Source organism: Alligator sinensis, unplaced genomic scaffold (genome assembly GCF_000455745.1).
Source record: "Alligator sinensis unplaced genomic scaffold, ASM45574v1 scaffold615_1, whole genome shotgun sequence".
In the NCBI taxonomy this organism is placed as follows: Eukaryota; Metazoa; Chordata; order Crocodylia; family Alligatoridae; genus Alligator; species Alligator sinensis.
The window spans coordinates 301546-314309 of NW_005841982.1; the positions used below are offsets into that span (position 1 = coordinate 301546).

Consider the following 12764-nt stretch of genomic DNA (forward strand, 5'->3'; position numbering starts at 1 on the left):
GGTCATGGTCCCTTAGGGCCTCACTGACAAGCCTCCTGAGCTTGTCAAAGTCGGCTTTCCTGAAGTCAAAGACTTGCGCGTTGCTGACTGACTTGCCAGCTTTTCGACGGATGGTGAAGGTGATCAGCTCGTGGTCGCTGTCACCCAGCTTCCCATTGATCACTAGGTCACCGACTAGGTCATCCCCAGTAGCCAGTACCAGGTCGAGCACTGCTTTGCCTCTCGTTGGCCCATAGACTTCTTGAGTCAGGTAGAGGTCATCCACGCATGAGAGGAAGCTTTGCGACCGCTCAGATTTTGCTGAGCGATCCTCCCACGAGATGTCTGGGTAATTGAAGTCACCCATGACAACCATGGTCCTGGAGCATGCGGCCTCAGCCAGTTCCTGGACAAACTCCTGGTCAAGCTCAGTTATTGTAATCATCATGGGAAAATTAGTCCTCATTAGAGGAAGCTTCTATCATATGTCATAGAAATACATTTTGACAGTTCTATTTGTAACTGGCAGTTTAATACTAGTAATTCATATTACAATAAAAATAGTACAAATTCATGGTAAAGGTTTTAGCTGAAATTAATAAATCTTAAAAGCCACCTTAGCAATGGTTCCATAGCATACCATTTATAGTCACTTCATTGTGTTTTGTGGTCTTGTTGAAACTTGGTCACCTTAAGGAAAGATTTTCACAGATAGAACATTTATACAAGAGGCGCTTGATATTGGCAGTCGTTTTCAATTTTCCCTTTGCAATTCTTTCAGATATCTGTATTAATTTAATTAATATATTTTCATATTATTCTCCCAAGCCAGCTTCTCAGTTAGCTCCATCTAACAGTCAATCTTTTTTGCTTATGGAAACGATTGTGACATTATAAAATCAGCTTTGTGCCATTTTTACTACTGGATTCTACTGGATTCACAAAGACAAAGGAAAAATAAAGAGGACAAAACTTTGTTAAAGAAAATTATTTTTGATAACTATAAAATAAGTATGCTAATAAGTTATGAAGACCACCTACAAGATAACTAAATATATTTGTTTTTCTGCTATTTCAGTTGACATTAAGCTACAAATTTTTGATGTATATCCAACTTTCCCAAAATTCAGGCATGATTGGGCTGAGTGAGAATTTCTTCACCTGATATGTTTACTAGTTTTTCTGAGCCATCCCATCCCAGAACAAAAGTCCCTCAAATAATTTCATTACTTCTCATTGTTCATTTAAACTAACCTACTTTGGACTGGCCTGCCCAAGTGAGAGCAACACAGAGAAACAACCTGGCACTAGCTGTGAAATGTATAAGAAACACAAGATGCATATTATACATATAAGTGGTAGCTAGTATCAAAAAATATACTTGCTCGCTTGATTTCTTTATTTTTATTTCATTTTATTTTGTGCACTGCAGAAGCCACTTCCAAATGCCATATTATAAACAGGGAATAAATCATAATCTGATACAAATCCTAGTTAGCTGTACTGCCATCTTGCAAATAATTAAAACCACAAGTCCTACATTTTCTTGTACTGCCTGCTACTGCCTAAAAAGCAGCAGAAGAGTTTAGTGGCTTCTTTTGTAGCATGGCAATGACAGAATTGTTTCTGTATAGTAGGAAATATCCTTGTAAATTCAATGCACTGGAATATGTCATTTACTGTAAAAGTGAGCAAACTGAGCATTACAGAGGCTGTTGTCTATTTGGTCCTATTTGGTTGTCTATAACAGTACTCCAGCTTAATTAAAAGTTTTCCTTCCCTTTGGGTTTCTCTGATTTCCATGTCTAGTCTATCATTGCTGATGCAAGATATCACCAGGATGGATTCAGTATTATTTTTTTGCTGTTTGTGTCCATCTCCTTGGAAATGATTAATTTATGGGGTTTGAGGAGGGAAGAAGCGCTAAGTGAACCAGAATGTTTATTAACTACATTTTCCCCAAGCTGTTTATTTTAAAAAATAATAAGCCACGAGTGAATGGAACAAGTCAATGTATTATGATTAATTGTAAATTGGTTGTGAATGTGTGGCTGAAAAATATCTTACATTTGTGTTATCAGGTGCCTGAAACCTGTATGTTAAGTTATAGTAGCAGGTGCCTCTTGTTAGCTTCAGTAAAGCTATAAGAAGTGTTGGATATGCTGTCTGGTCAAAGGAATTTGGATGAATGAAGCCAAATAAGGAAATTTTCTGGGACTAGTCAAGCTTGGGCCAGAGAATATTGGTTTTCTTCTTGTCTAAGTTACTTTCTTCACAAGATTTGTGAATGTAGAATTATACATGGTATTTGTACATTCTCTTTAGACCAGGGTGGGAACTCTTATTTCTTACACTGGCCAACAGTGAGTCTGATGATGGAAAAATTTATAAAGGTTGATTGGGTAAATAGTCAGATACTACTATACATAATTATAAATCATGTCAGGTGTACACCTCCATTGACATTTGTACATGTATCTGTTCAGATATTTCTTTGGTAAAAAAATCATTCTTTGGTCACTTGTTTTGACTTGGATACATTTTGATAGATGTATTATACTAGGTAGGTTCTAACAAAATTCACTGTACAATACCTAAGGAACTACCAGAAACAAGCTTTGAATTTTTAATGATTAGTTTTGAAAACTCATGAAGGTTGGGTTAGGTCCCAGAAAGCTGGAGAAGGACAAGCATATTACTTAGCTGTAAAAGAGTTAGGGAGGGAGAACAAGAACCTGTGAAATTATAGACTAATCAGCCTTACCTTTGTACCCAGGAAGATATTGGAACAAACTATTAAACAATCAGTTTGTAAGCATCAAGATGATGATAAGCTGATAAGAAACATCTAACGTGAATTTTTCAAGAACAAATCATGTCAAACCAATTTAATTTCTTCCTTTGACAAGGTAATTGGCCTGGTGGATGAGAGCTACAGATAGGATGTAACTTGACATTTATTAAAGCTTTTGACATAGTCCCGCATGACATTTTCATAAGCAAGCTAGGGAAATAAGGTCCAGATTAAATTATTATTAAATGGGCACACAACTAATTGAAAAACTGTGTTCAGTAGTTATTAATGGTTTACAGTCAAACAGGGAAGACATGGTTTCCCAAAAAGATCTGTCCTGGTTCCAATAGTATTTATTATTTTCATTAACTATTTGGATAATGCAGTGGAAGATGCATTTAAAATGTTTGATGATATGATGATATGGAGGTTGGAGGGGCTGGTAGCACCTTAGAGGACAGGATTAGTATTCAAACAAATCTTGATAAATCAGAGAAATGGTTTGAAATTGAAGTATTTCACTTAGAAAAAACAAATGCACAAATACAAAATAGGGAAAATTGCCTACACAGCAGTACTTCAAATTAATGTGGATTTAGAGTAAACCATAAGCTCAATATTTACTGTTTTGAAAAGGAGATGTAATTATCATACTCCATTCAGCAATGGTGAGACCTCAGCTTGAGTACTGTCTTAGGGCTATGCGAAGCTTTGGATGCTGATTCAATTCAGAGGAGATTCAGTGGCTGAATATCCAAATTGAATCAGGGGACCAGTTTAAAGGTCTGAATAGATTCAAAGCTCTCCAAATAAATTTGGAAAAGATTTGGAGAGCTTCAGTGGTTCGGGCAGTCCCCACCCACTGCAACAGGGAGCTAGGTCCAGACTCCAAGTTGGTAAGTAGCGGAAGGGGGAGGGGGGCTGGAGGAGGTGGGAGGGAACTGAGGGGGGACCCCTGCCAGGCTCCAACCCCCGCCCGCTCTCCCAGCCCCCTCCCCATGGCTGCCCCACATGGCCCCAGCTCCTGGTGCTTTAAAACAGCCTCCACTCACCAGCTGCTGCCTGGCGGGGGCCCAATCCACTGCATGGGGGGCTCTGCCATGAGCCCCCTGACATCCTCCCCTCTCTCCCAGCCCCGCCAATGACTGCCCCATCTGCCCCAGCTTCTGACCCTTTAAGAACCCCCCCCCAGAAGCCCCCAAACTCACCAGCTCCTGCCTCGGGGCTTCTGGGGGCTTGTGCAGAGCCCCCCCACACAGCAGGGGGCAGTGGGGCTTGCCCCCCATTGGGCAGCAGCCAGTGAGTCTGGGGGTTTTATGTTTTTTTGTTTTTCTTAAAGGGCTGGGAGGTGGTGTGAGCAGGGCCACCATGAGGGGGCTGGGAGAGTGGGTGGGGTTTGGGGAACTCATGGCAAAGCCCCCCATGCAGTGGGGAACATTGGGGATCGGCCCCCCACCCAGCAGCACCCAGTGTGTGAGGGCTTTTTTTTTTCAAAGTGCCAGGAGTTGGGGCGGGCAGGGCAGCCATTGCTGGGGCTGGGAGAGTGGGCAGGGGAGCGGCCTCTGTGATTCAGAGATTCCTCAGCAGCCGAATCTCCTAATCAGATTCAACTGAATCAATTCGGAACAGTGATTCAAATCACCGAATCGAATCACTGTCCCCTGAATCGGCCAAATCCAAAACGAATACTAGCCGCTTCGCACAGGCCTACTGGTTTTGGGCACTACACTTTAAGAAAGATGTAGAAACAAATTGGAAAAGAGTGTAGAGGACTATGACAGGAATAAAACATTTTTGAACACGTGGCCTTTGAGGAAAAAGTAAAAGAACTGGTTTTATTTCTTCTAAAAAAGAGAAGAGTTAGGAAGCATGTGATAATGGGCAACCAGTATGTAAATGATTAGCATGAAAAAGACAGTGATCATTTATTCTTCTTGTACACAGAGGCTGGGCAAGAAAAATTAACTTAATTTGTGGGAAAGGAGGCTTAGGTTGGATATTATGAAAACCTTGCTAATCAAAGGGCTAGTTAGGCACTGGAGCAAGCTTCATAAGAAAGTTTTGAATCCACATCTTTGCAGGTTTTTAAGAAAAGTGTGGGGGAAAAAAAAATCAGGGATGGCCAAAGTATACTTGATCCTGTCTCAGAGCAGGAAATGGAGTAGATGGTTTCCTGAGGTCTCTTCCAGCCCTATATTTCTATGATTTCTATAATTTCCCTCTTTTAGTAAAATAGGTTTTATAGTGTTTTTAGATATATTTAACAATTTGCAGCATGCTGTCATTCTCAGGAGTGCATATGTGTGGGAAGGATAATTTATTGTAAATAGAATAGTTAATAACTGAATGACTTCCATTTTTCATCCCAGTTCTTGACATTTATTACCCACTTAGTTTGCCTCTTTTCTGCTTCAACCTGTAACCACCATTCAGTGTAGGTGATAGATTGTTTCTTACTCAAAAAAATGTTTAATTACTTTTAAAATTTAAATGGAAGTATAAATATGTCATTGGCTGGAGCATTCACTAGTGGAGTTTCTTCACTGATCTTCATGGGGATTACAGTAACTTATAGTGCCACAATGTTCAAAGTGCAAACAGTTATGTTTAGAGGGCTGAACTTTCAGAATGCCTAATATTTAGAATCATATGTTCAATTAAAGAGTTTTATACTTTTATATTTCTTGAAATTCATCCACAGCCTCAAGTTGGTCTCTGACTCCCAGTTTTGTATTTGCAAAAGTAGGGGACTCTCAGTTTGTGTTTATGAATCATATACCCGGCTCATGAATAATGTAGCTGAGAAAATGGATCCTAGCTTCCATATACAAAAGCACTTTTGTAGATGCCAAATAGATGTATGGGGGTGTTAGTTGTAGCTGTGTTGGTCTAAGGACATAGGCAGACAGGGTTCCTTGGGTAAATGTGAAATATTTTATTAGACCAACTAAATAGTTGGGAAAATTGTTCTTTGCAAGCTTTCAGGCACAAAGACCCTTCAGTTTGAAGAAGTTATTTAGTTGGTCTAATAAAAGATATCACATTTACCCAAAGAACCTTGTCTGCAAATAGATGTATGCTCACTTTGTAAGATGAACTGTTGTGTACCCAGCAGTGAGCATTCACAGCTGGGGGCTGGAGCTGACATTTTGGTCCTAAGAAGCCTTTGGAATAGATGTAGTGCCCTTTTAGACCTCATTATCTCATGTGGAGGCTAAACTAAACATGAGGGTCATCCAGGACTCCTCCTGCTACCCCTAACATAGAGGCATGTTGGGAATAGGGCTGCAGTTTGTAGTGCTGAAGAGATTTTGATCACTACTATGGCAGATGGTCAACCAGGGACAGATTGCTTTAAGTTAGACAAATCTCCTACCTCCCCACCTTAAAAACGTTCTAAGTTATACCAGAGGCCAAGAATCAAAAAAGCCTACAGACAGCTTAAAGCCACCCTGGGCTGAGAGTCTCTTAGAGATGAAAAACATCTTCAGAAGTTATTTAAAATCATGCTAACTAACTTGATTTTAAGGAGTTCCCTTTTATGTCAGCATTGTCTTTTGAAGAGAAGTCAAACCAGGAAGTCATTTCAAAGCATTACCCAGGGCAAGTTTGCCAGTAGAACATGGCAACTTTTGCAACCTTTTGGCTTGCTTTGTATAAACTTATTCTCACCAAATTGATAAAAAAAGGAGGACCAGGGACTTCTCTGGCAATATCAATCACTTCACATTCCAGTACAATATTTAAAAGATGACACGACACTGGTAGAGATTTTTTGTTGTTGTTCTTCTTCTCTCCTGTTGCACGCACTTACTTTGTACTGGATAGATATACTCTGAAGTATTAATATTAGTATTAGCACCCGCTTGTTGCGTAGTCATTGGCAAATAGAACTGCTCTTGGTCATTGCTTTGATGGTGCTGCTCTTACAAATGACACAATGCATGGTAATTACTTTTAGCAGGCAATTCTGACTAGTCACACAAGTCAATGGGAATTTTGCTACTGACTTAATGAGAGCCAAAACTAGAACCTTAGTTACCTAAGTGACATGGTGAAAAAAAGCTTTGGATGAAGGGCAGTGCTAAAGCAAACATTTACATATTTGCCAGTCTGACTGATGAAGGAACTGTTGGATCAAACAGAGAGTTTAGCTGTCCTTAAGAACTGAATGTTATTCCTTTTGAGTTAGTGTGGCATGCTTCCTTGTGTACCCTTTTAATGCATCTTTCTTTTCATACCTAGCAAGAAAATGTGATGAAAATTGTAGCCTTCCAGTTTATGCAACACATTTATCTATACATATGAAAAGTCTAGTACTATCTTTTAAATAACACAATGATAGGAACTGTATGAAAGCTAAGGTAAACAGCAAACATTTTCCCTGCTATGCACTAATGGCCTTATCTCGGTGCCTTTCAGACTAATAAAACAATGAAATGATGGTTCTTAGGGCAGCTCCTTCCTTCAGTGCAATGTGTTTAACCAAGAAAACCCAAATAACAGTAAATAAAACCTAAACATCTTACTGGCAGCTGCTAAGTACAGTGGCATGTGCCCAATCTCAGGGAGTGATTAAGTGTCCTAGAGTTCATATTTTTGGTCTCCAGTTTATAAGAATGTCTGCTCAGGTGCAGAACAATTGTCTACAACTTCGAGGAATCCAGTCAGTGCTCCTTCTCGTGCACCTACACTTCTGTTAGATAATTACATGTCAGTAGCCACAAAGCCAATTTGGTGAATAATTAAAAGACAAGGAATAAGGAAAAATAAATGGCAAATGAATAACCTTTTATAAAAAAAACCCCAACCATGGTACCCGAGAGAAACCAAAATTTAAGTATCTCTGCTTTTAGCTAATATTTTATCCCCAACCACCCCATTGGGTATTTTAGTATCAGGACAAGCAAAATTAATGTGATACTATGAATAATTAAATCTAAAAAAAGAAAGAGCAACTGACAGAATAGAATATAGTGAAGAACAACCATGCTTTTATTGATGGCAGAAAAATAACATAGCATTAAAAAAAATTGGAGCTACTCCATAGAGGAACAGATTTAAGTTCCTTGAGTAATTGAAATGGTCACGCTTGCAAACACAAAAACCACAAAAAAAATGTTACTTGAATTGGCCCTCATCCCAGAAATACTCTGGCTATAGTTAGAAAAGTTTTCCTAGCTTGAGAAAAAATGCTTAGCATGCTAAGCTTTCAGCATCATGTACCTAAAACTTCCCGTGAAAGTACACAAACCTCCAACAGCCATTTTTAGTAGAAACTTGTTTCACTTGATTCCTCCCTAGCTAAGTTGCTTTCATTTAGAGAGAGAAGAACCATAAGAATCTTCTGGTCAAGCAAAAATTCCTTGAATTTGAAGTTCCATATCTCAAATTTGGCTTTCCTATGCTTTCTTTTTTCAAAACTTTTAAGGTGTACGTAAGTTTTTGGTTTAGCCCAGAGCTTTAGAATGAATTCCACCAAATTCTGTTCTTTAATAAATGAAAGTCATCACTGTTTACCCTCTTCTTAGCTGTCCTGTCTTATTAACTAGCTCTCCTTACAAGAATAATGAAGTAGAGCAGAACAAACTTCTGGCTAGGGCTGCTCCAGCTTTATTGAAAGGCAAAGGGTAAGTTACAGAGAGATTATGTTGGTAGTTTCTGCTAACACAATTAAAAAACAAATCTGCTTTCTTTCCTCTGTTTTTGATTGTCTGCAGACCCTTTTTTTCGCGAAAAAACATAATAACTAAACTAACTTGCTGAACTAAGTAAGGACGTACGTGTGTGTGTGTGTGTGTGTGTGTGTGTGTGTGTGTGTGTGTGTGTGTGTCTAGATACTTGAGGACTCACTCAGATACTTCCAAACATATTAACTTGTGATTTCAGTGTTAATCGCATGGGTATATATGTCCAACCAAGTTAGATAACTTCTTAATCTGTATTATATTAAAGTAAGTTTCTTTATTGATCAGCACTTCTGTTTGGTTTTGCACAGTGGTGAAGAGCCTTTAGTTCTCATTAACTTCAATGGAAGATGAAGGTGCTCTGCCCTTTCTAATACTGTCTCCCCTTCTTGCAGAACTGGCGCCTTACTCGAGTTGAATTCTACCATTTCAACCAATTAGAATATAAAAATATAATCAGAGCTCATTTTGAAAAAAAATCTAAGAACACTTATTATTCATTCCTAAATACCCATTTCATGGTCTTACTTGCTCCTGCTTTCTCTGTTTATTTCTCTCTGTCTGTCTGGACCACACCCTTTTCTCCCCATCCCTGTTTCAGGTTACAGTACAGCCTCGATGTTGCAGACAGGCTGGCCGATGAACATGTACTCATTGGGTTGTATGTCAACATGCTCCAGAGCAACCCCTCACGGTTAGTGCAGGTTTGGCACCTTTGGGGATCCTTAGAAAAGGGACATTGGTTGATTTAAAAAAACTACATCACAGCCATAGGTACTTAGTATTTCCTACTAGCTATAGCTGAGGCAGCTATTTATCAAAATTAGTCCAAAGAGTAGATATATCTGTGTTTAGTAGATATAATATCTCCCAGTATTGGTTGTGGTATCACTGTTCTTTCTAGTAGTGTTAAATAGCGAACTAATGTGAACAGCTGCTTAGCTAAGCAATACTGCAAACTAGTGCCTGACATGGTCAGAGCAGTACTTGATGACAGTACATAAATTTACTCATACCAGCGACTTACAATTTCTCATTTTCAGGGAATTTTTTGAGGTGATGTGTGATGTAGATTTCAGTTTATTTTGTAAATGTAAAATAGTGATAGATTAGAAAAAACCAAGAAATTGCTTATTAGCCCGTCAAAGGAAGAGCTTTATTTTGGTTTGCCTGGTTTTATACAAGTCAGTCACTCTCCTTACCTTTGTCTGGCTTCTGTAAGGTCTAAATCTATATAAATAAAATATCTGTTTTTTCCAATATCCATAGCTCAGGGCAAAGTCTAGCCAGTTTTGAAGTGAGTATGTTGCCTATGGTTTTTATTTTTGGGCTTCATTTAAACATGTCATGCTCTGTCTAGCTAAAAGGACTTTCTGTCACCTTCAGAATTGTGGATAGTGGCACCACAGAAAGCCAGCCTGGTTAGGGTAAGGACCGGCCTCCTGTGAAAGATGGGGAGGAGTTTAGTGTACAAGTAACCATGTGTTCTTAAAATGTAGCAGAAATCAGTTCTGTGTTTTCTGACAACATTATACCTGCCACACACAGGTGTGGTATATTTGTTCTTCTAGATTTCCCTACTGTCATTACAACATGTCACCTTGAGAGAAGATAATCAAGTACATGATGTCAGAAGCACCCTTCTTAAAAACATTAGAGAGAGTGAGAAGTTCCCCCTCAGGAAAATGCAGCTGCAGTTCTCCAAAATGCCAGGCTAGGGCCTACTGTCTCTAATATTGATGGGAACTCATAGAAGGATGCATTTTGTTTTTAATCTTTTCAAGAATCAGTTTTTGGTTCCTGGGCCCATTGATTTATAGGCAGTATTGTTGGTATACTAAACCCAGAACTAAACTACTGTACATTGGCGACATGTAGTGGGTGCACTTCCAGCAGCACTTCTGGTTTCATCGCTGGCTCGGTGGTCGGTTGCCGGGGACACCCCCCCCCCATTCGGTGATTTGGTGCTCCCCCCAGACCTAGGAGGCACCAGTCACCCATGCTACTGTATTTATTCAATTTTAATAGGGGGGGCAGGGTGGAGATCCCTGATCTTAGAATCACATATGAAGGCAGTGGTGACACAGGCAGCTGCTGTGGCAAGGACTTCAGCTCTACCCGGGGTCAGGGGCATAGCTGCAGCTGCTGCCTGCCCCTTCTCCTAACATCCCACTGCCTCTGCACTCCACCATCTCCCCAGCTACAGCCTCTGCCCCACCACCCCTGCAATGTAGTCTCTACTCCCCTTCCTGTCCCTCTCCCCCCACACTTGTCTGTGTTCTGTGCTGGCAGGCTCTGTCTACACTGCAGCCTGTGGCACTGAGCCTGTGCCCCAGGCTAGAAAAGGGATAGAGCCCGCCAGTGTGGAGGGAAGGTAAGTGAGGGGAGGGGGATGGGGATGCAGAGGAATGCGGGGAGCAAGGAGCAGAGGCTGGGTGGGAGAGGCAGGAGGGGGAGCAGAGGTGAAGGGGGCTTGAAGCTGTGGAGGAGTGGGCAGGGGCAGAGGTGGTAGGGGCACAAACAGAGGGCAAGCTGCATGACAGCCCCACATCACCTGTTCCCCCACTGCCTGCAGCAATGGCGGGGAGGGGGGAATGGTAAATTAAAGATGACCCTTTAATAATTAGATTCTATCCTTGGAAAATTACCATATTTACTTACATAAAAGGCAAGGATTCTTCCTCCAATCAGCCTGGTTGAAGGAAAGTTCCTTGTCTTACATTTGCAAAGAAGGAAACCTCATTAACTATGTTTTCTATCATTAAACTGCTGCCAAAGCAGCATGTGCTCAGTTAGGGAAACCAATTATAAAGCTGATTAAATGCAGCCAACACTGAGCATGACTATAAAACACATTGGGCAAACATACCTATGGGAACCTACCACAAGGTTAGGTTAATGCAGACCATCTGAATAAGATACATGGTAGTGCCCATTGCACTCAATCCCCCACAGTGCCAACTCTTTTTCAAGTCATGGTGATAAATTGAATACATTTCAACTTCCTTTTCACTCCCACAGCTGAGCTGTGTCTTTCTTTCCCATTTCCAATAATTCCTGTTTCTTTACCAGCCTTAAGTGTCTGGCAAACATCACCAAATTAGGCCCCAAACAGATCACCTAGAATCCTTCTGTCAGCCTCCCCCTCCCTCCTTGGACAGTCACATATGTTTAGTGTGGCCCTGCCCTCCATACAGTGGAGCTGGTTCAGGTTGCCCTGCGCCTTATCTCCATATAAATTTTGATGGATCCCAGGACTCATGATAAGAACATCTAGTTCCAGCCATGAGTGGGGGAGCTAATTAGCAAATGGATTCTCTGTGTGTGGTATCTGGAGTATACACACATACTGAACAGTGCTGAGCTGTGGTGTCACCATGGCTTGAAACACTGACTCTTTTGGGGCCCAGCCCAATGAAATATATGGTAAATCATGAACATTTTAGCCTTGGGCTAATATCGTACATATAGGTACAAAAGTGCTGCAGGGAGCAAATCAGGAAAGCCAAGGCTGCAACTGAACTCCAACTAGTTTCAAGTATCAAGGACAATAAAAAGTCCTTTTTCAGATATGTGGGGAGCTGGAGGAAAAGCAAGGGCAACATTGGACCCCTGCTAAACCAGGTGGGGACAACTGACAACTGACGCCCAGGAAAAAGCCAACCTTTTAAATGGGTATTTTGCATTGGTCTTTCATCAGTCCCATGGGACGCCGATGCCCACTACAGGACAGGAAGGTCTGGGTGAGGGAGATCCCGTTGAGCATCATAGCCCAGCCTCTGGCACGGATCTTTGAGAACTCCTGGTGCTCTGGTGTAGTGCCCGAGGACTGGAAAAAAGCCAATGTGGTGCCTATCTTCAAGAAAGGGAGGAAAGTGGATCCGGCAAACTATAGGCCCATCAGCCTGACCTCTATCCTGGGGAAGGTCTTAGACAAGTTTATTAAAGAGGCCATCCTTAATGGACTGGCCGACGCCAACATCCTGAGGGATAGCCAGCACGGGTTTGTTGCGGGTAGGTCTTGCTTGACCAATCTCATTTCCTTTTACGACCAGGTGACCTATCACCTGGAGAAGGGAGAAGAGATTGATGTCATATATCTTGACTTCAAAAAAGCCTTTGATCTGGTATCCCATGATCACCTCTTGGCGAAACTGGACAATTGTTGCCTTGGGTCCACCATGATCCGCTGGCTGGGAAATTGGCTCCGTGGGTAGACCCAAAGGGTGGTAATTGACAGAAGTCAATCATCTTGGTGCCCTATGACCAGTGGGGTCCCCCAAGGCTCTGTCCTTGGACCCATA

At 41.1% G+C, this 12764-nt stretch overlaps 1 protein-coding gene across 39 annotated transcripts in view; it reads left to right on the forward strand.

The window, feature by feature from the left end:
* DTNA (dystrobrevin alpha) overlaps positions 1–12764 on the forward strand; it is a 358606-nt gene that overhangs the window by 282048 nt on the left and 63794 nt on the right. For 17 of the 39 annotated variants that reach the window (XM_025201058.1, XM_025201066.1, XM_025201064.1 and 14 more), the window contains 2 exons: positions 8305–8403; positions 9062–9154. The exons of 8 other annotated variants lie outside the window; for them this stretch is intronic. In XM_025201058.1, the coding sequence (XP_025056843.1) occupies positions 8305–8403; positions 9062–9154 (192 nt within the window). The remainder of the gene's footprint in view (positions 1–8304; positions 8404–9061; positions 9155–12764) is intronic. 14 more of the 39 variants (XM_025201055.1, XM_025201062.1, XM_025201057.1 and 11 more) reach the window with 2 other exon arrangements.